This window comes from Orussus abietinus, unplaced genomic scaffold (assembly GCF_000612105.2).
Source record: "Orussus abietinus isolate OABI.00-Male unplaced genomic scaffold, Oabi_2.0 scaffold37, whole genome shotgun sequence".
Lineage (NCBI taxonomy): Eukaryota > Metazoa > Arthropoda > Insecta > Hymenoptera > Orussidae > Orussus > Orussus abietinus.
The window spans coordinates 673,222-696,636 of record NW_019394759.1 but is presented as its reverse complement, the minus strand read 5'-3'; the positions used below and the strand labels follow the sequence as shown (position 1 = coordinate 696,636).

At 46.7% G+C, this 23,415-nt stretch overlaps 1 protein-coding gene across 3 annotated transcripts in view; it reads right to left on the bottom strand.

The window, feature by feature from the left end:
* Positions 1 to 4,516: 4,516 nt before the first annotated feature.
* Positions 4,517 to 23,415, bottom strand: part of LOC105696302 (membralin) — a 77,998-nt gene continuing 59,099 nt past the window's right edge. For 2 of the 3 annotated variants that reach the window (XM_012418681.2, XM_012418682.2), the window contains exons 11-13: positions 10,936 to 11,035; positions 7,326 to 7,644; positions 4,517 to 7,001 (exon numbers count right to left, since the gene is read on the bottom strand). In XM_012418681.2, coding sequence (XP_012274104.1) covers positions 6,814 to 7,001; positions 7,326 to 7,644; positions 10,936 to 11,035 — 607 coding nt within the window. In that variant the 3' untranslated portion in view covers positions 4,517 to 6,813. The remainder of the gene's footprint in view (positions 7,002 to 7,325; positions 7,645 to 10,935; positions 11,036 to 23,415) is intronic. The other variant, XM_023433217.1, reaches the window with a different exon arrangement.

Genomic DNA, 23,415 nt, shown 5'->3' with positions numbered 1-23,415 from the left:
CCTGACACATTCAAAATTTGGATCTTTCAACAAAATTTTTTAACTCAGTCCAGACCAGAACCAAAATGGCGTCGAGCTCAGATATTTCGATCAATATACAATTATCGAAGGCTCTGATATGAGAATCGAAAGGGTCAGGACAATTTTACGACAATTTAGAACACTCTGGTAATCGATAAACTCGCATTTGAACGGGATAAAGGCAAAAAAAGTGTTGTATGCGCTTCTTTGCTAAAACGATGGGAATACGAGGTCTCGGAGTGAAAATTTAATTGACCTGGAAATCACAGATGGCGCAGGGGGTCCCTCCGCATTCAATTAGGGCCCCAGAAAGCATGAATCGAGAGGATTTCTGGAGTTTTACTTCGATTTCTTCATAATTATTGTACGAAAACGACAGGTGGAATATGCCATTTGGTACAATACCCAATATAATTCGACCCAGCTGTCAATATAAAAACGAACGTCGGCAACGTAGGCATTTAGAAAAATCTTCTTTATCGACGTCGATCAAGTTCTTCGACGTGTTTCACTTCACCTTAAATGGACGATATTGATTTTTTTATACCCGAGCTTTTTGCACCGATCAGACGGTTTCAATCCATAGGGCAGATTTCTTTCAGGAAACGCTCCCCCGCGTTACACGGCGACGTTAATTTCCGCGAAAGTTAGGGAAGCCATTGCCGCTTAACGCGGAAAAGCGCCTTCTCTCCGGGAAATCGCCTTCTCAGAGGAAGAGGCCGGAGTTTGTGATGTCTGGCCAAGCGGCGTCTGTCCTGCGAGCGACAGTCCATTGTTTCCCGGATAAGCCGTTTTTATTAAACCGGATGATTATTCGACGTCAAGCATCGGCGGTGGACAGGAGGAAATCGATCAACGTTTTGTCATTAAGCCACCCTTTCTGGGTAGCCGGCCAGCTAAGTATTAGCTGGAGACTATCCTTTGGAGGCGGCGTATTAAAAACGTCGATCGAGATTACCAGGGATGCTGAAGAGTCCAGCATCCCTCGGACGAGGAAATTCCTCTTATGGTGGTTCACGTTGGTTAAGCTTCTTACAAAGTCCCGGAGATCGGACTAATTCTGGTCCTAATTCCGAAAAACTGAGAGCGAGGTCTTCGATAAGGTCTTCGACCTTCTTATAAAGTCCCGGAGATCGGACTAATTCTGGGCCTAATTTCGAAAAACTGAGAGGGAGGCATTCGATAAGGTCTTCGAGCTTCTTATAAAGTCCCGGAGATCGGACTAATTCTGGGCCTAATTTCGAAAAACTGAGAGGGTTCGATAAGGTCTTCGAGCTTCTTATAAAGTCCCGGAGATCGGACTAATTCTGGGCCTAATTCCGAAAAACTGAGAGCTAGGTCTTTGATAAGGTATTTGATAAGGTCTTCGAGGAGGTCTTTATCGGCGTCGACCACCTGGGCTCTCGATTGCATCCCGAGCTCGATGGCGATTGATCGATGCCACCCTTACCTCGCGGGAGGTGCCACTAGTTTATTTGTTTATTGCAATTACGGCACCCGGCGTTATTTATCAATCACCCAGCCCTATGACACGAATGGTCGGATGCGCCGCGTGTGGTGGTTCAATAGGTCGACCACCAACCGGCAGCAATTTGCCCCCTTCGATTCACCCTTAACCCGAGAAACGGCATGATAGACCTTAACTCATGGAATCGCCATCCCCGCAAGAGGTACTAAGCAATAAAAAAATTAATATAAAGATAAAAGAAAATTCTAAACCACGCGTACAAAATTTAATGCCCTCGGGTTATCTCACTTCCAGATTACGTTTCGGATTCTGGAGATCCTACTTTGGCCGAAAGCGATCGATCGATACCCCTCCTCGATTTTAGATATCCACGTGGACGTAAGCCGGGTAAAATTAAATATAAATAATTTCAAAATGTTGAAAAAAAATTGTATAAACGCGCGTTTAAAAATTCCTTCCAGATTCCGTTCTGGAAATCTTACTTTGACCGATAGCCCTCCTCGATTTTGGATATCCATGGGGACGTAAGCCGGGTAAAATTAAATATAAATAATTTCAAAATGTTGAAAAAAAATTGTATAAACGTGCGTTTAAAAATCCCTTCCAGATTCCGTTCTGGAAATCTTACTTTGACCGATAGCCCTCCTCGATTTTGGATATCCATGGGGACGTAAGCCGGGTAAAATTAAATATAAATAATTTCAAAATGTTGAAAGAAATTGTATAAACGCGCGTTTAAAAATCCGTTCCAGATTCCGTTCTGGAGATCTTACTTTGGCCGATAGCGATCGATCGATACCCCTCCTCGATTTTGGATATTCATGGGGACATAAGCCGGGTAAAATTAAATATAAATAATTTCAAAATGTTGAAAAAAAATTGTATAAACGCGCGTTTAAAAATTCCTTCCAGATTCCGTTCTGGAGATCTTACTTTGACCGATAGCCCTCCTCGATTTTGGATATCCATGGGGACGTAAGCCAGGTAAAATTAAATATAAATAATTATTTGGAGATCCGACTTTGACCGATAGCGATCGATCGAGACACCGTCTCTTGTGGAAGGTTCCCGGTCGCGAAGGGAAATAATAAAGTGGATCTCCCCCGGCGATGGCGGCGAAAGATCTCCCTATCCCGGGACCGTTGTCCATTTTCGAAACGACCATCGGATCCCGGCATTCGTGCACCTTCATCCGTGCGGAGCTCCGGAACGCGGATGGAGAGCAGCCCGTGGGCAGCCAATCAAATAAAGTAGTCCGAGGTTGCTTTACCGGATGCAAATTCGGCCCCCGGCGGCTTTTCTGTTTTCCCCCGGCGCAGGATCCGAGCGGATCCTCGCAGGACACCAAACTCGCCGCTAATACCAAACTCCCCGTATTGTTCGTCCCACACCCTTTTCAATCTCGATACGCGTCCACCCGGAGTGCACCGCTTCTCGAGGGGAAGGACATCCGGGAAATATTTTCAGGACCATCGACTTTTCGGACGGGACCTCCAGGAGTGGCCGACGATTCGATGCACTCACCGGAATCACGGGTCCTGGGATTTTTCAGAGGATATCGTCAGAGTCGAGAACCCGGTCCAGGGGATGCTGCGACTCGGGAGCCAGGAATCCGAAAGATCCTTTAAGGTGAAGTGAAACACGTCGAGGAACTTGATCGACGTCGATAAAGAAGATTTTTCTAAATGCCCACGTTGCCGACGTTGGTTTTCATATTGACAGCTGGGTCGAATTATATTGGGTATTGTACCAAATGGCGTACTCCACCTGTCGTTTTCGTACAATATATATCAAGAAATCCTCTGGATTCGTGCTTTCTGGGGTCCTAATTGACTGCAGAGGGACCCCCTGCGCCATCTGTGATTTCCAGGTCAATTATATTTTCACTCCGAGACCTCGTATTCCCATCGTTTTGGCATAGAAGCGCATACAACACTTTTTTTGCCTTTATCCCGTTCAAATGCGAGTTTATCGATTACCAGAGTGTTCTAAATTGTCGTAAAATTGTCCTGACCCTTTCGATTCTCATATCAGAGCCTTCGATAATTGTATATTGATCGAAATATCAGAGCTCGACGCCATTTTGGTTCTGGTCTGGAATGAGTTAAAACATTTTTTTGAAAAATCCAAATTTTCAATGTGTCAGGACAATTCTTAGCTGATCAGGAGTGAGGTGTCAAAGTATCGGACAGTTTGGTCTTTTACCCTTAAAAAAAGTGTTGTATTAGAATCGACTGATTTGAAGGATGTTTCACTTCACCTTAAAGCTCTGTAAAAAAGTACAGAAACAGATAAGGAGCAGAAAAGTGAGGCGGAAAAGAGAAACAAGACGTGGTTCCAAACCCCATGATATTTTCTCTTTTTCCCCCCGGGAATTCTTCATCGTGACGCTTTTTCGTGTCGGGAATTTGGCTTATCCCCTGGCAACGGAAGTTTCACATAAAAAATGTGCGATGGTAACCGGAGGTTCGGATGGCGAATCTCAGGTCGATGCTCCCGAAGGTGTTCGTGGCGACCGGAAGAGTAGCAACGGAGGGTGTGCAGGAAGTCCGGGGCAGGGATCCTGGATACGGCGGAGGGTGGCCAGGGGTTGACGGGTGACACTCGGCCGCGCGACTCTCTCCTAATTATGCCCTAATGGAAATAAATCGTTACATTTGTAGGAGCGTCGTGTCGCTTTCGGTCCCGGGTGCACTTACCGGGCGCCACCTGTTTGATTCCCGAAGATGTCCGGGTCTATTTGTCTATTTCGGCGTCTGGCCGTTCCCCGTCTTACCTAGAGCTCGCCTGCGTTATCCGTCCCCGAAGGACGATCAATTTCAATTCCGAGGAAATCCCTTTTAAATCTTGCATCCCGTGGCTCGGGGAATCCGTACCTACACCTTCGGGGGTGTTCCAACTGGTTCCTAAGATTGGATTCATTGGATATTGCATATATTGTGCCTGGAAAACGTTACAACGGATTATGTAGAAAGAGACCACCTCTATCGCGTACGCCCGAGGTCTGCGACACGTATATGATACGTATATATAAGAGGTTTGCGTTTATTGTATAATATTTATATATGTATAGTAGTACTATGTACAACCAAAAAGGATTTTTCACAGAACATAAATAATCGGGAAATTATGTTACAGAGGCAGAGAGACGCGTGTAGGTTCGGGACAGTAAAACCGCGATAAAAGATACTCCGGAGAGAGAGATCGATAACTCGGGTTTTCCTTCCCTCTTCCGGCATACGACATACGCAAACGCACGCCGAATCGATCCTTGCCCTGCGACCTTCTCGAATGGCCCTTGCAATCGATGATCCTGGCCAAAGTGCACGCACGATTACCGTAACGCAATTAACGAGTAAACGAGCGCGTCCTTAACGAGCATATGTACACCGCACGCGGTTTTTCCGATCAATTTCTCATTCCGTTTAGAAAATTCCTCGGAGAGTGATTAGCCTGACGTTAATTACCGACAGTGGTCCAAGATTCGCGTGGTAGCTCGTTTCTAGAGGTCCTCGTGGAGGATCGGCTCCTCCACCTCGGATCCTTACATCGACGATATCGATAGTAAACAATAAATATACATACGTACAATAAGTACCTAGCTGTCACCTTTTAAATAGTTTTAGCGCGCCAGGCTTTGAGAACGTTCGCCACTCCTCGCTTTGCATTCTTTTTTTTTTTTGCGTTAAGTATGGATAAGTGTTAAGAGACTTAACATCCTAACGCGGTACCGACGAGTCGCGAAGCCGGCCCTTCCGAATTGCCCTGTCCAGTACTCGTCCCTATGACGTATCTTATTTTTCATTTTTCTATTTAGAGATTTTTTATTTCTGGTAACCGTAGTCCCGCCAGCAGACGCGATCACCGGTCCGAAATCTTCGACCAAGAGACGAACTTGAACGCTGAGATGCGAAGAGGGCTCATCCGGTTCCTCTCTTCAAGGTAGTCATCGTTCTTCTTTTTCTGGTAACCGTAGTCCCGCCAGCAGCTACGAAGGTAGTCTTCGTGGTCTCCAGCTCGCCATTCCTCGCCAGAACGGGGAACTCATCATCTAGACCCTGAAGTGGACCCTGAGGTACTTCAAGCTCACCTTCACGTGGAGTTACGAATTAACATTGGATTAAATTCCCATTAAATTCGCTGCACTTCAGATTTCCAATGATCCGGCCATCGAGGTGGACCGATCTGCAAATGGCGACCCTGAAGAGCTGAGATGCGAAGAGGGCTCATCCGGTTCCTCTCTTTAAGGTGGTCATCGTTCTTCTTTTTCTGGTACCCGTAGTCCTGCCAGCAGCTACGAAGGTAGTCTTCGTGGTCTCGAGCCGCCATTCCTCGCCAGAACGGGGAACTCATCATCTAGACCCTGAAGTGGACCCTGAGGTACTTCAAGCTCACCTTGACGTGGAGTTACGAATTAACATTGGATTAAATTCCCATTAAATTCGCTGCACTTCAGGTTCCCAATGATCCGGTCATCGAGGTGGACCGATCTGCAAATGGCGACCCTGAAGAGCAAGAAGAGGACCTCGGATCCCATCGCTTATATTTTCCGCCAGTAATAGAGGCTCTTCCTGGCACTGCGCGCAATTATGTCGATAAGCGTATCTCTCGGCGCCTCTTATCATTCCCTATCACGGATCGAACTTGGTCAACGGCACTCTCGGTGCCGCTCTTCAGGTTTTCCAGGAACGCCTGTCCTCGGGACTCGGGATTTCGCGTCGTCGTTGCGATCATCGTCGAATTTCCCGACGACTGAAGGAGACTACGCTTCGAAGAGAGAAATGAGAAAATCGGGAGATCTCGGCATCCTCTTCGTGGTCCAGGAGGAGGAGTGCCGAGGCCTAGCCAGGAACTTCGATCGTTCTCGGTTCTCAATTAATCCTGATTAATGTACACTAATTACAGCGTCATCGAAGAGCCATTCGGTGGGGCTGATCGTGTCGCTCCTCAGGGTGTTCACCTTACAGCTTTTCAGCCATCTACTTTTTCTTCGCCTCCATTTTAAAGCTCTTCAGGGTCCCCCTTTCTTCTTTCCCCTGTTGCACCTGCCAGGTTACTCCACTTCCTGGATCTCTCATCTTCGCCGCGAGTCCTCGAAGAAATCCCTCTCCCTGAAGAAATTCAAAGTCATCGGATGCCTCCACGTGTCTCTTCCGGGTCATCTTCGTCTCGTCCTATGGTCGTCCCGCCCGAATCTCCTGAAATCGAGTTCGCCATCCCCGGATCAGCTGACATCCCGCGCCCTGGACCCGGAGACGGTGCCGGAAGCTGCGACGAGAGACGAGAGGACCGTCCACCCAAAACCCTCGGTCACAGGAACTGGCCTAAGACGCCTCGGCGTCCAGATGCGTCGTGGCCTCCGTCGAATCTATCACCTCGAAACCCTGAGGAGGGCTCGAGGCGTCGCTCGCCGTCGCGACGTCGGTCTTCCTCTCTTCAGGAACGCGAGTTTCCTCCCGAGGCTCCTCGGCTACGCTCGTCGTGGGGGGGCTTTGCGCGCTGCGAACTTCTGCTGATAAGAGAAAATCACTCATAAAAAAAATATAAAAAAAAATCTGTCATTGCTAAACAAACATTACCAAAATAAAAAAAATTAACTTCCATAGGAAAATCCCTTTTCCACTTCCATTCCAATAATGAATTGAAAAATAACGCGCATCGCGAAAGGAGAGTGCTTCACGCGGATTGTCTCCACACTAACGAAAAAATATTGTTATAATTGCAATTGGCCATGACAAAAAGATTAAAAGTAGGAATTTGGGCTGGTTATTGGAAGCTTTGTTTCAAAGTTTCATTTAATAATTGAAGAGTCAAAATTTAAAGGCGATCGGTCAACCTGCGTAGTCGGGCATCCTTGAGTTCAGTCCTGCGTCCTGCGGGGCGAAGTCCTCGTTTTCGGACCCAGGACCGTCAGGATCAGGATCCAGCTGAGAAAGTTCGCTGACGTAGTTTTGTTGGGTTTGCTCGGTAGGAGGCGTAGGACTCGGACTAGGACTCGGAGTGGATGCAGGAGATGGTCCTGGCGTCGTGGGAGCCGTGCTAGGGGTGGGTGGCTGGGCTGGCTGGGTGTGGTTCCTGAAGAGCAGCTGCTGCAGCTGAGCCTGTTGCAGGATCACCGGCAGCTCGTAGTGGTGGAAGAAGTACAGCATGGAGTGCTGTAAAGAGACGATTTTTCGTGATTAGGACCTCGAGAAGAATTTCCTAATCGCGCAGGAACTCGAAAAGGAATTCCCTTATCACGCAGAGGCTAGAAGAAGATCACGCAGGAGGTAGAAAAAAAATTCCGTAATCACGCAGGAATTCGAGAAAAAATTCCTGATCACGCAGGAGGTGAAAAAAACAGGATATCCCCGGGATTTCACGGCCAACAGGGGAAATAGCGATCAAGGACAGGATTTTTTTTCGAATCTACGAGGACACCTCGAAGGATTTTCGAGAGCCTCGAGGTCTCGGCTTCCCACCCCTTTATCTCCCGATCCATCCGTCGAAACTCGACGAAATGGTGATCGTTGGCTTCGTCTCGAAGTCCCCTAGAACTTTCGTGGGGGCGAAAATGCGGTGACTCCGCAGGGGAAACAGGAAAACGAAGAAAACGAAGAGAAGGAGGAAGAAGCCGACCCACCCTCCATTCCACAGGTGTATTCCGCAGGAGTCGCGGTCAAAGGGGCAATCCGACCGGCTGCCGGGGGAATCGGGATCGGCCAGAGAGGGCTGGAAAGAGTGCGCCGATATAGAACAAATTTGGCGGATTTCCATATAAATTTGCTGGCCGCTCGCGACACACGAGCCGCGAACAAGCGCCTCGGCCGAGGACTAGGGCGACTCTGGTCGCGGCGATGCCGTTCGACGCACACGCCCGACAAACTTGCAATCAACTATCCCCTGTCATCCCTCTTGTCCCTGTTCCCCCTGTTCCCTCTTTCCAAGTCCCCGATGCACCTGTCCGACCCTCCCCTCGCAATCTCGCCCCGACCGCGTTAGTCAATCATAATGCAATAAAAGTTCCCCGCGACTTCTTCGCCCAGCCAAGTTTTTACGCGGCTTCCACGGTTAATTACGGAGCCGGTTATCGCTTCGGTGATAAGGATGCGGCAATTTATTGCATGGATAGAATTTCATGGGATATATCGCGCAATAGTTCGAATTGAAAAAAAGAAACAAACGAAAAATTTGCATAGGTCACAAGAGATGCGTTTCTCCATTTTCTGGCCACGACTCGCCCTTCCCGAATTTCCTCTAATATAATTAAAAAAATAAATAAAGAAAGAAATGACAAAAGAGGTACTTTCCACTTCCTTCCATATAATCCAGCTTGAGAAAGACGTAAAACGCGTAGGGGGCGCGTAAATGCACTTCGAGGGCGGAATTTAATTCCTCGGTGCCGACAAGTTACGCCGGACTTTCGTTTTTCCCCCCGCGTTTTCCTTTTTCCTCCTTTAATCAAGCCGTGCCGACGCGAGTGGAGGTCTTCGCGGTTAATTTGTCTACTCGCTAGTTACGTTGACACCGGTTGGCACTTTCTTGAATAAACAAACACGCCACGTCGGTGCCATCCAAGATGGCGGCGCGAGGGCGACGAAGAGGCTTCGCCCCCGGGGCCTTCAAAAAATACAACCGGTATTCTCGGTCTTTCAGGAGGAAACTTTAATACCTCGCCGATCTACGAAAAATATCTCGCGATGTACTTTAGCCATCGCGTCCGATTAATTCCATTCCCAAGTTTCACATAAAGCGAGCAGCAATGGCGGAAGGATGCGCTATCTAGACCGCAACACGTGTGCCAAGTTTTCGCAGGGGTTCCGATTATTTCCCTATCTCCCTTCCGCCGCTTTCAATAAATCCCCGCTTAGGGATTTAGCTAGCTAAAACGCCGCGGAACGCCTTATCGACCTAATCTATTGCACTAATCGTCGACTCGAGGACTTTCGGTCACGTCTGCACGAAAATGGGGAATAATCACTCTTCCGTATGTACAGAAAATCAGAATAAAAGGACGGAAATCATTAGAAAAAGAACTCATCCCGTTGTTTGCAACGAAGGGTTGATTTTCGTCGAAGTTTTATGCAATAGAAGCGAGAGAAACGAGAAGGAAAAGCGAAAGGTCGACGAGGCGGAATTCTTGCAAAACAAGATGGCCGCCGGCTAGAGTCCTCGCCTTTCGCGCGGCGCGTCGGAAATATCGATGTGTACGTGGAGGTGCAGTTGCAACTGCAGTCCAGAGGGAGAAAAAGGGTGGAGAGGAAGTCAATCGGGCCGCACGTTGGGCACAGTCCAGTCGATGAGAAGCGGAAGATACAGAATATTGAAAACAGACGTCCGGAGCGTCGCGCAGCTGCCGGTGACGCGGAGGAAATGGTATCCAGGACCGATCCGGCTCGAAAAATGGATTGGCCTCGGAAAAGTGTCGAGGCGCCGGCGAATCAGGCCGACTCGGCGCCGGGGAAATTGGGAATATGACATTTTCACCGAGGGATTGCCGGCCTCGGGGATAACCGCGTCTCGGAGGTACGACTATAATGACGCTCCGGGGCCAATCAGCCGTGACCTGAAACCGGCGATCAAAACGAGCCTCCTCGAGTCCATCGCCTGATAAAATTGCGCATTTACTCATAATTGTAATTGGAAGTAATTCTCTCAGTTAATTGCCTTGGTTAAGACGCCACGAGCCATCGACCTCGGCCGACTTCGGGCGTTCTCCAAAATCTCACCTGGTATCGAGGACGTTCCTGGAGGCACCTTGCCATATCTCCCTCTCATCTGATTTCTCATTTTTAATATTTTATTCTGAAAGGTTATGATGTTTTTTTTTTTAGCAGTGATCGGCAGTTGTTCAGGTCGTTTTCACCCGGTCCTGAGGACATGGGCGAAGGTTCTTCCCTGGAACCGTCATTTTCCTTCCTTTCATCCAGGTAAGAGATGATATTTCGTCGCTCGGGTGGAGCCGAGCCAAAGGAACGTAATACCTGGCGCATCGATGCGTCCGCTGCGATTGACAGCGAGACGAAACGGCCCTGGACCGCGAAAGCGGGCACAGCCATTGTTGGAACATAAGTTACGTAAACGCAACGAGACCGGCGCCCCTGACGGCTCGATCGATGGAAATAATTCGACGGTGCAACCGGTGCACGGACAGTCCTCGGACCTGTCCCGGACGCGAAAGGATGCGCCCAGCTGATGGCCGGATGACGCGATTCCGTTTACGCACTTTGCAGGAATTACACGGATGGCTCGTCTCAAATATTTCCAAGGCTTACTGTCATCCAGGAACAGGGATGCTGGGATGGAACTGTACTTTAAAAAATGCCAACAAAGCCGCCGATTGCGGACATCGACGATCGCCATTTTTAAGGCTCTACTTACTTCCTCCCCGTAATCTTCCGGAGGGATGTAATACCTTAAGACAGTGCAGGGGATTTAATGCGGCCCACTTTTTCCCGTAAACTCACCTGAATGAAAAGCCAGGATGTTACAAGTGCCAAGCTGCTGTACTGCCCGTTAAATCGATAATGGTACGCGTAAAAGAAGAAGTGGTAGAGGTAGAAGAATCTGAAACATAAAGGAAGACCGTCGAGGTTAGTCGGGATAAAACGCGAGATTTGAGATATAGAATTTTTAAAAATTTAATAACATATTTTTCATTCGCAGGAAAAATATCAGGTGCCAAATTGCACGTTGTGGGGGCCTTTTTTTCATTTTGTAAATATCTTTACGGCCCGGGTGAATTTCGGATCACCTCGAAGGAAATGTCGAAGATGGAAATCCTGCCAATTCGGCCGTCGAGATGTAAAACGCGAGATTTGAGATATAGAATTTTTTAAAACTTATTAATATATTTTTCATTCGCAGGAAAAATGTAAGGTGCCAAATTGCACGTTATGGGGGCCTTCTTTTTCATTTGTAAATATCTTTACGGCCCGTGTGAATTTCGGATCACCTCGAAGGAAATGTCGAAGATGAAAATCCTGCCAATTCGGCCGTCGAGGTTAGTCGAGATATAAAACCCGAGATTTCAGATGTAGAATTTTTTAAAACTTATTAATATATTTTTCATTCGCAGGAAAAATATCAGGTGCCAAATTGCACGTTATGGGGGCCTTTTTTTAATTTTGTAAATATCTTTACGGCCCGGGTGAATTTCGGATCACCTCGAAGAAAATGTCGAAGATGGAAATCCTGCCAATTCCGTAATCGGCGATACCTCCTCTGGGAGGTACTTTGCGAAATCTCCGACCAGGTTGCTTTGATCTCGAATCGGCAGGAATCGAAATCGGGGTCCAAACCGAATCCTGGATCCCGGGGAGAACGCACCTTAAGCTGCAGAGATTTCGCCGGATTTCAGCACTTTTGCCTCGCCTTTTGCACCGTAACCTCTCTGTATATCCATATAAAAATGCTCGAGCAAGAGGCATCACCGGAAGGACTGAAATCCTAGACGGAAACGTGCAAACCGGACCATCCTGGCCGAAATTACTGGGCCGTGGCAAATCGGTAATAGGCTTAGTAAGTCTATGTCAGGTATTACAGGAATCTGTCGCACCTTCTGCAGAGGATGATGCAGAATCCGATGCGGAATCCTCTGCATATGGGTTTACAGGGGTAATGGTTCGCGAATTGACCGAGCTAAAATTAATCCTGCTATTTGGCCGGATTTAAGGTGAAGTGAAACACGTCGAGGAACTTGATCGACGTCGATAAAGAAGATTTTTCTAAATGCCCACGTTGCCGACGTTGGTTTTTATATTGACAGCTGGGTCGAATTATATTGTGTATTGTACCAAATGGCATATTCCACCTGTCGTTTTCGTACAATAATTATAAAGAAATCGAAGTAAAACTCCAGAAATCCTCTGGAATAATGCTTTCTGGGGCCCTAATTGACTGCGGAGGGACCCCCTGCGCCATCTGTAATTTCCAGGTCAATTAAATTTTCACTCCGAGACCTCGTATTACCATCGTTTTAGCAAAGAAGCGCATACAACACTTTTTTTGCCTTTATCCCGTTGAAATGCGAGTTTATTGACTACCAGAGTGTTCTAAATTCTCGTAAAATTGTCCTGACCCTATCGATTCTCATATCAGAGCCTTCAATAATTGTATATCGATCGAAATATCAGAGCTCGACGCCATTTTGGTTCTGGTCTGGACTGAATTAAACAATTTTTTTGATAAATCTAAATTTTGAATGTGTCAGGACAATTCTTAGATTATCAGGAGTGATGTGTCAAAGTTTCGGGCAGTTTGGTCTAATGCCCTTAAAAAAAAGTGTTGTATTCGAATCGACTGATTTGAGGGATGTTTCACTTAACCTTAAATATCCCTTATTTATATTACCATTTATTAGAGTGATAATAAATCCCTAGAGAGGTTGAGTATTTTTTAAAGGTCCGATATTTGCTGATGGACGTCGATGCACCTGTTCGAACGTCGCTCCAAGCTTTTAAGGAGCAAAGCGATTTTGAGCCCCGCTGGCAGACCGTCACGGCATGTTTACTTCCGAATATGCCGACCGGGATTTAACCCGCTCTTATAACAATTTTCCGGCAATCTGGCTCCGTCAAAGGAACGGTGACCTCCGACCCCGCAAGCGGAGTGAACTCATACGTAGAGCAATCGGAATTATGCGGATATCGATTTTGACGCTATATTGTTCGGGCACATATCAGTGGGAAAATTGGTCCGCAATATTTGGAGGTCGTGATCGATCCGATCGATCCTTAAAAAATGACGTGGAGGAAAAGTGTGTCCTACTTGATGAGGAGAAAAAGGGAACCTAATCCGGGGGGGGTCCATCTCTGTATTTAGGGCTTCGAACGACACGAGGAGACACATTTTCCCCGTTACAAGATAATGGAGCGACGTCGCATTGTCGATCAGGAGCTCTCAGATTTCTGCCGTCCCTCGGATTCGCGGACCCCGAAGAAAGACATCGGAGTGCGTCTAAGAGGGGACAGGAAGTGAGATTCTATTGTTACGTGATCTCCCCAACGCACCTCGAGACATACGAGGCATACGAATTCCCGAATTTCTGATATCCGCTTTCCGCCTCTAGGAAAAAAGAAAAAAAAAAAGGAAAAACATCCTCGAATCAGCTCTTTCGACCTGCCCGATTTTTGACAGGTCGAAAATTTGCTCAATTCCCGAATTTCGTATATCCGCTTTCCCCCCCTAGGAGGAAATGAGGGAAAAACACTTCCTCGAATCAGCTCTCTCGATCTGCCCGATTGTTTACACGTCTCAAATTTGCACGATAAACAAATTCCCGGGATTTATAAAATACTCCGCGCGTGTCGACACATATATGGAAATTCCGAATTCCCGAATTTCGTACATCCGCTTCCCCCCCGGAGGAAATGAAGGAAAAACCATACCTCGAATTTGCTCTCTGGACCTTTTCGATTTTTCACCGGGCTAAAATTTGCCGGAAGAAATTCGCGGGTTGTATAAAATTTGCGGAATTTATAAAATCCCCCCCGCGACCTGGAAAACCGCGACAAAGAAAGGGCTGAAAGGCCATAAAAGGGCCGATCCGTGAGAGGTCTTATTTTTTCCGGGGAAAAAAGGGGAAAAAGATAAACCTTCCCGCGGGAAGCGTCGTTACAATTTTTTAGTGTCCACCTTTCTTGGGTCCTCGCCGCGCAGGACCCCTCTCCCAGTCCCGAGGACTTTTTTACGAGGAAACCAACTATCGCCGATGTCCATTCGTCCGCTTCCAATAAAATGGCCTCCTCTCATAAAACGCCCAATAAATTACATTAATTTCGCGCGCGGCGAGACATTTCCGGCGAATTGCAGGATCGTCACCGATAATAGGATGAACCGCAAAAATTGCGCGTTGGCAATCGGCGGGGGAGGGGGATTATATATGAAATTATGAGAATTGCGGAGCGCAATGCATTATACGCGCATTATATGCACGTACTCGGTGAAATAATTCCGTCGCGGTCTAAAAATACTCGCGAAATTCGAACAATTATTAGCCCGGTAATCTCGCTCGGGTATAAATGATTGTTTTCCCGCGACAACTCGAAGGAGAAATTAATTCGAAAGTGCTACCCCTTCGCCACGTGTGGGGGGTAAAAGGGTTAAAGTGGAAAATTCACGTTTCCCCTGCACCGTTAAAAAGATTCTCAAGATGTCCAAATAAGCTGGAATAAATTATTACATATAAAATTATATCTTCGAAATCTTGACCATTTGAGTTAATACGAGGGAAATAATTATTCCTTGAATTAGCCAATTTTTGGTTAAATGGGATTTTTTTTCTCGGGGTAGTTAGCTGAATGAAAGTCCTACCTAGTCCGAATGAGGGTTTGAAAAATTGTTATAAAATTATGAGGGTTCTTTCTTAACATTGTGGAGGGTCGAGGGTGGAGAAATAGGGAGGGGGAAATATAAAGGAAATAAAATCGAGCCGATCTTGCCCTCGGAGGGCGGGGGGAGGGGGTTATAATCAAGTGATTTTTACGAGGAGTTGTTACCGGGTCGTCAATATTTGCGGATCAGGGTGGAGTTAGGTCGGGACCACACGAGCACACTTAAAAGACGCAGGTTAGGGGAGTCATTGGCGAGGAGGAGCAGGGGACTCTATGTACCCTCTTGACTCGGCTATGACGGCTAATTTTCTAGAGTACGCCCGAGACTTTTCCGAATCGATTCCTCGGGCCAACCTTTACTTTCCTTACATTACGTGTGCACACTTAGGCTGATCCTCTTATGGGAGGAGAAAGCCCCTCATTGTTATCAGATCATGCCTTTTGCATATGGGGGATCCAAGACGACGGAATTCCCCGAAAATCTGGAAAATGAGGAAAATCAGGAAAAATTGCACCTGCTAAAATGCCACACCGCACCGGACGGGATTTCCGGAGATGGCTCCGACTTTTAATGTCCTAAGCAAACTTAATTTTCATTAACCGGAGTGCCGCGATGCTTTGCGCGCATAAAACGGCGGCGTATGAAATAAAAAGCACGGGAAAGAAAGAAAGAAAAAAACAAAACAAAACAAACGGGGGAAAAAATCCCCATTTCGCAAATACCTCGGAAAGTCCAATTTGTAAAGCCGGCACGACAAACTGAATCACTGATACGGTAAATTGGACCCCATCGACACTTTTTTTCCAAGGTAACTAAAAATAACAGCTGTATCTGAAATAACAATACATCGAAGGTCTACGGGGGTGGAGGGACCGAATAAAAAACCGGGCGGAAAAAAGCTGCGCAAAAAAGCCGAAGGAAAAAGCACACCGTGGAAACCAGTCGGGGAGAGGTGGAAACAGGTGAAAAATAATTCGAGGAATTAAACTCCCTCGGAAAAAGTAAGAGCGATGGAAGGACCGAGGCGGCGTTTTCTTTTTCCGACTTTTCTCGGAATATAACGATCGTTCCTGCATTGATAAAAAATTCTTATACCTCGCGCCGTTAAAGAAAATAAAATACTTCTCGCCGTTTCTCTTATTTAATCGAACATCTACTGGCTTTCCAAAACAATCGTCAGGATTAATCGCGAGGATGATAATTCCTGGAATTATATTCGGCCGCAGAATTTCTGTAAAAAGTCGACGTCCATTTGCGGAATTTTTCTGGAAATTTAATAATTACTCTCCGGGCGAAAATTATTGGATGTTCGGAGGCTGGGAGGTAAAATAAAAAATCTATCGCAGGGCTCGCGGGAATTCCGGGGTAAAACGATAAAAAGGAGGTTTTGCAGGCCTCCCGAAAGCGTCGCCGAGAAGTTGCGAGGTCCTTAGGACGCAACTTCGGATGAGTGCTTTCACTGATCTCGAGAAGGTGAGCATTTTCCGAAGATCCACTCAAGTAACGACCCCGCCAGCTCGCCACACTTTTTTGCATCTAGATGACCCTCTCGAAGGGAGCCTTAACATCATTTCGTAATCCCGAAGACCGCAAGAAACGATACGCAAACTCGGATTCGGCCCCTCTGCAGGATAAGCGAGTCTCGATACAAATTAAAGTGAAAGCATCGTCCTCGACAAAGGGAAAAAAGGGGAAAAAAGTACATATATATACTTAAATAAAATAAATAGGAAAATCGCCCAGTACAATTCCTGGACAGATGCCAGGAATTTCGCCGAATTATGGAACCGTGTCAAGGACCTCGAAACGATTCGCGGCTCGACAAGTCCTCGAGACCGAAAGTGCGAGGCCGGCAAAGTTTCATTTATATATAAGTACATATATATATATTTAAGTAAAAGAAATAGGAAAATCGCCCAGTACAATTCCTGGACAGATGCCAGGAATTTCGCCGAATTATGGAACCGTGTCAAGGACCTCTAAACGATTCGCCGCTCGACGAGTCCTCGAGACCGAAAGTGCGAGGCCGGCAAAGTTTCATTTATATATAAGTACAAGAAATAGGAAAATCGCCCAGCAAAATTCCTGGACAGATGCCAGGAATTTCGCCGAATTATGGAACCGTGTCAAGGACCTCGAAACGATTCGCGGCTCGACAAGTCCTCGAGACCGAAAGTGCGAGGCCGGCAAAGTTTCATTGACTCTTCGAAATTTCGGGAATGAAATTCCTATCCCGGTCTGCGGGGATAATTCGGATTCCGGGAACAGGGAGAGAGGGAGGGACTCCTCCCAGGGGAGGATCCCGCAGGATCTGCCCCTCCGACTTCAAAAGGAGATCCCAATTCTGGACGAGACCTTTTCCGCGGGGCATTTCTCCGGGCCGAATTTTCCTTTTCATATTAACGTGGACATTAATCTCGAAAAGCAATTTCTGGCCGAATCTCGACGCTCTGGACGAAATTTCTCGAAAACTCGACGAGGGGTCCGATTTTTTTCGGAGTCCTTAAATCAGCTCCCCTAGGGATTCCACCCTGAGAAAAGACATTCACCCAACCAAAGAAATACTTCTAATGGTACACCAAAGAAATGTGTTTTTTAATGCAAATAATAATTCGATTTTATTCCAGTCAAATAAATATCCTTTGAATCGACAAAATGTTTCCTTGGTACTATTTGGAGAAATATAAAATCTCTGGTTCTAAGAATGGGTCTTTTGAGGGTAGGGACATTTTTTAGGTGTCCCTAGGTGCGAATATCTGTCGTAGTTCATCCTCTGCTCCAGGAGACGAGATCTCCAGGAGGAAGAGGCAAAGTACCCAGGTCCGAATACGGAAAAGGGGCCACTCCGAATCCACTTTGGATTCCTGGAATGCTCCGCCGAGGAATAACGAAATCGGCTTTTCAACTTTCATGCGAAAAGCCGATGGGAAATTCGGAAATTCCCGAATGGTAAGCCCTGGATTTCTTTTTTCGGATTTTTCGGGAGGGGGAGGAAGAAGCGTGTCCGAAGAGGACGCGAAGACGAAGAGATGAACTCCGGATTATTTCACCTCGAGTGGAACTCCAGGCCGGATTTCGCAGGGAAGGTAAAGTCCTGCCGATATACATATACCGGCGAATATAAAAATATGCGAATCCGAGTCAATGGATACGCCCGAGATGCTCTTCCTTCCTCCCCCGGGCTTTCGGGCCGCGCCGAGGAATACTATTTCTTACTTGTGCCTTCGAAAAACCACGATTTATTTCGGCGAGTGGAGTTTCGCCGTCCTCTCTGGATTTACTAACTGCTAAATCTCGAAATTGTTTAAAAAGATATCCCGTGCGCGAACCGATCGCATCGTTACTCAACGACCTCACTTGAAATACCTAACCTGGTATAATAAATTCGAAGGATAACATAATCCAGCATATTAAATTCCGTGTAAAAATTAGAAACGTAACCTAACCCAATATAATAAATTCCGCATAAAAATTCAGAAGATAACCTAATTCAGCATATTAAATTCCGCGTAAAAATTAGAAACACAACTTAACCCAATATAATAAATTCGGCATAAAAATTCAGAAGATAACCTAATCCAGCATATTAAATTCCGCGTAAAAATTAGAAACATAACTAAACCGAATATAATAAATTCGGCATAAAAATTCAGAAGATACCCTAATCCAGCATATTAAATTCCGCGTAAAAATTAGAAACGTAACTAAACCGAATATAATAAATTCCGGATAAAAATTCGGAGCATAACGTAATCCAGCATATTAAATTCCGCGTAAAAATTCAGACTCCCGGAATTACGAGCGGACAAAAGCTGCGACATGGAGGAGGAGGAAGAAGAAAAGAGCGAGTTAATGCGACGAGCAGAGCAGGAGGAAAGAAGGTGGACAACGGGGGCGAGAAAAGCACCCCGTCGCGGGAGGCCGGCTCCATAACTATACCGTCCACTCGCCTAACCTAAGTATATTGTCAATCAATCCACGGTATAAAAGCAATCCGAGCTCCGGTCGACGGGGTGGCGGGGTCCCGCGGGGCATCGAGTGCCGACAAAACGAACGAACGAAACCGTCGACGACGGACGGAGCGAGCGGAGCGCAAACAATCCCCTTTCGCGCCCACCGGCGACTCCACCCTTCGCGGAGGTCGAGGGTGGCGCGACCAGAAACTAGGTGCTCCTCCACTCGGCCTACCGACCTGCGTATCCGCCAAAAAGCTGAAAAACCATGAAAAATAATTCACCCGAACCAATAAAATATATCTCCAATTGAAAGGAAAAATTAATTCCCTCGAGTAACATCAAAAGAAAAAAAAAAAAATCCTCGTAAATACGAAGAAACATTGCGTCGAATTTTTTCGAGGGAAATAATCACTATTTGAATTCACGAGACATATTTTTGGTACCGTTGAAATATTTCTTTGGTTGGTGAAAAATAATTCACCCGAACCAAAAAAATATATCTCTAATTGAAGGGAAAAATTAATTCCCTCGACTAACCTCAAAAAAAAAATCCTCGTAAATACGAAGAAACGTGTCGAATTTATTCCAGGGAAATAATCACTCTGAATTCATGAGACGTATTTTTGGTACCGTTGAAATATTTCTTTGGTTCAAATTGGGGTGTTGATTTTTTGTATAAGGTAACCAGTTGACTTAGGGGTACGGGAAGGGCGGCGAAGGTGGTCTTCGGGGTCGTCTTCGAGGAATCCAGAAGCCAGGAGTGCGAATCCCGGCGTCATCAAAGAGCCGCACATCAAACGAGAGGCGACGGAAGCTGATCGAATGATTCCTGGTTAAAACGCGAAGGGACGATGACGGGTCTTCGGGGTCGGGCGGGTCCACCGAGCGGGAAATGAGGTTAGGCGTCCATTGTGGCCCCTGGGAGGTGGCCCCATCTCGGCTGCAGGACTGGCGGAAAACGAAGTATCGGCCGGAGCGTCGTCGCCGGCCAAAGGCGGCCGCGGGATAAATACGTAAGCGAGTTTGCGGCTCCAGGGAGGAAGGAAAACGTCGTGGGAGCGGCCACGTGGCGTCCTTTCCTCGCGGCCAGATTGCTCCGTGAAATGCGATCGGCAAATCTGGATAATGTATTTACAAGATCCCCCGTTGCAGCGGCCGTTCCACTCGATCCTGCGCGAGTCCTTCGCCGATGGACGCCCCGAGAAGGAGGACGAGACCCTTCGAGTATTCCCGTCGAAATCCGGATTTTTACCCCCTGAAAACTCGCCCAAGAGAGAAAGGCTTAAGGTGAAGTGAAACACGTCGAGGAACTTGATCGACGTCGATAAAGAAGATTTTTCTACGTGCCTACGTTGCCGACGCTGGTTTTTATATTGACAGCTGGGTCGAATTATATTGGGTATTGTACCAAATGGCATATTCCACCTGTCGTTTTCGTACAATAATTATAAGGAAATCGAAGTAAAACTCCAGAAATCCTCTGGATTCATGCCTTCTGGGGCCCTAATTGATTGCGGAGGGACCCCCTGCGCCATCTGTGAGATCCAGGTCAATTAAATTTTCACTCCGAGACCTCGTATTACCATCGTTTTAGTATAGAAGCGCATACGACACTTTTTTTGCCTTTATCCCGTTGAAATGCGAGTTTGTCGACTACCAGAGTGTTCTAAATTCTCGTAAAATTGTCGTGACCCCATCGATTCTCATAGCAGAGCCTTCGATAATTGTATATTGATCGAAATATGAGAGCTCGACGCCATTTTGGTTCTGGCCTGGACTGAGTTAAAAAATTTTGTTAAAAAATCCAAATTTTGAATGTGCCATGACAATTCTCAGATGAGCAGGAGGGACTTGTCAAAGTTTCGGACAGTTTGGTCTAATGCCCTTAAAAAAAAAGTGTTGTATTCGAATTGACCGATGTGAAGGGGGTTTCACTCCACCTTAATATGAATCTTCGTGTTTCTTCTAAAGTGACCCTGGGACTCTAAGAATCCTGCGATGAGAATTTTCTCTAGAAAATTTCTCCAACCAAAGGCATATACAAATCCAATCGAAGAATCGTTACGTGGCCGAAATAAGTTCCTCGGAACTCCAAGAAAACATCGCGTCCGATTAATTGGATTTTATTTCGGTGAAATAATGATTCCTTGAATTTAACGGAACGCTTCTTTAGAGCTACCGAAGGAATATTTCTCTGGTTGAATTAAATCTGTTTCTTTCTCGGCGCGGGACCGTCTCTGGTTATTTTTAAATTTCCTTTCCAGGTAAATCGCGGTATTCAGAAATGGAGCCGTTCCTTTTCATCAGGCCGGTCGGCAGGAACGGAAGGTGCGCCCTAATTTATTGGACATCCTTCGAGTCGTCCTGAGACAAGGACTCGCGAGTGACATCCCTGGTAGAGACGCAGGGCGTCGGGTATCCCGAGGAATGTCCTCGGATCGCATTTCCATGTCTGAGAAATAAAGCCCCGGCTCCGGGGCGAGGTTTTAAACCCGGCGCAAACATCCTCGCCGGCTCGGCGCACCAAACGGAATACGAATGCGTAAGTCGGCTCTATATCCTCCGGGTCCGCGTCTTCCAGGACCTCCGGAGAGAGAGAGAGTCCTGGAGGACCCGGGAGCACCTTAATCCGACGTACTCCCGCGGAATAACCATTTTCGGCCTCCACTTCGCTCTATTATATTACGACGGCTCGTCGCGCATTAGGGCAAGGATAAACCTGCCAGGCGATACGACCTCCAGGACGAAGGATCCCCAGGAGTGGTCCACCTCGTGGAATCGCATGATTAATCACCAGGCCGCGCCTTTCTGGGCTGACACCGGGAAAAAACGATCTGCAAGTCGAGACCCTCCATGGCGCCGACCATGGACCCCGTGGCTCGTGTATTCGAATTTGCGCCCTAAATTCTAAAATTTCGAATTGCCCCGAATTTTTAAAGCAAGTAATTCCACATTTTTACTAGAAAATAATGCAATACTTGGCCACCGGATTTTCTGGTTAAAAATTGCCGGTGATGCCCTCCCAAGGGTTCGACATTCAGGAATTAAAAAACGCACCGTAAATTGGAAATCACTTCGAATCGATTTTAAATTCCATTCGAAGTGATTTGGAAATTTTGTTGGGATGGAAATTTCATCGGCCGTCTGCGAGGCTCTGAATTTTTAAACGTAATGATTCCAAAATCCTGCCAGGATATAATGCAACCCTCTGGATGGAAGTTTGATCGGTCGCTTGAGGACTAGTCCCAAAAGACGATCATCACAGAAATCCGTAAACGAAATTTCGCGAGGCAAGCCAATCCAATAATCCCGGGATTGGTTAATATTTCAGGGAAGAAACTAGCCGATAGCAAATGTCCCTAAATGACCAGAGGTCCGAAATAACTAGGCTTGGTCATTTAGGGTGGTTACATACTTGATAGCGATTTGCAATTTCTACGGATCAATTAGCATCTATTTGTAGTTTCAAAGCCATCTTACGTTCGCTGGGAATTAGAACAAGGGTTACTTCCCTTAAAAAAATTTTTTTTTGTGGAACACGGGAAAGGACTTCCTGGTGGACCTTCGAGCAGGCAAAGGAAGCTTCCTTGACGCCACCTCGCGTTTCTCGCATACGGTTGAATTAAAGTTTAATAGACCACCCGCCATTGGCAGGCCGATCGTGAGAACGGCCGACGGGGTCGTTTAATGCACTGCAGGGGACATAAATCTGAAATCGACCAGACTTGATCGATCATGTGTAAAATGTCCCAGGTGGCGAGGCGCGACCTCGGGGACTCTAAACCGCGACGTTTCCTCGCGACTACTCGAGCCATTTATAGGTCGAGTAAATCGAGGGAAATCCTGCGATCGCTGTACTCGATTCTCCGATCCGGCCCAAAGTGTCATCGAGAAGGGAAACATCGGCTCCCCTTGTTCGGCCAAAGTGGAGGAAACGCGTCAATCGGCGGGCGGTCAATGGAGTTACACGACCGGTGCATTACTCCACACCGCAGGCGGCTTTTCGATAGGCAGGGTCGAAATCGATACATCGAAACCCTCAAAGAAACCGGCATCATTCCGGCATCTCGCTAATTGAGGATATCGTTAACGTCCATCGTGCGGAAACGGCCCTAGGGAATTTGCCTCCAAGGGGAGCCGACTATCCGACGCCCTGAGAATTCGGATTTTGACTTCCCTCGGATTTTATAAGGGCGCCTGTAAGTGGGAATCGATAGTTTCTGAGTCTTTGGAAACTTTTCCTGGCGTCATTTTCGACCGGTGAAATTTAGAAGCTGAAGTGAGTGGCTGAAAAGGGAGTACGAGTAGTGGAGGCGTCTGACCGAACTCTCCTTTTTCCCCTGGCGCGCCGCGTTTAGACATTTCATGGGACGTGGATTTTTTTTTTAAGTGGTTATAGTTTTCAAGTCATGAAACATTCTTACCAGTCCAGATGTCGACCGGTAAAAATCATAAATCGGATTGCACCGTCGAAAACAAGGGGATACGTCTGATCAAGTTCTCCTTTATCCACTGGCTGGTCGAGAGGCGTGAACCTCGAATTTAGAAATTGTATGGGCACGTGGATTGTTTTTTTTTTTTTTTTTTTTTCAAGTGACTGGAAATGTGGATCGGTAGTTGGTAAGTCTTGGAAAATTCTTACTAGCTCAAATTCCC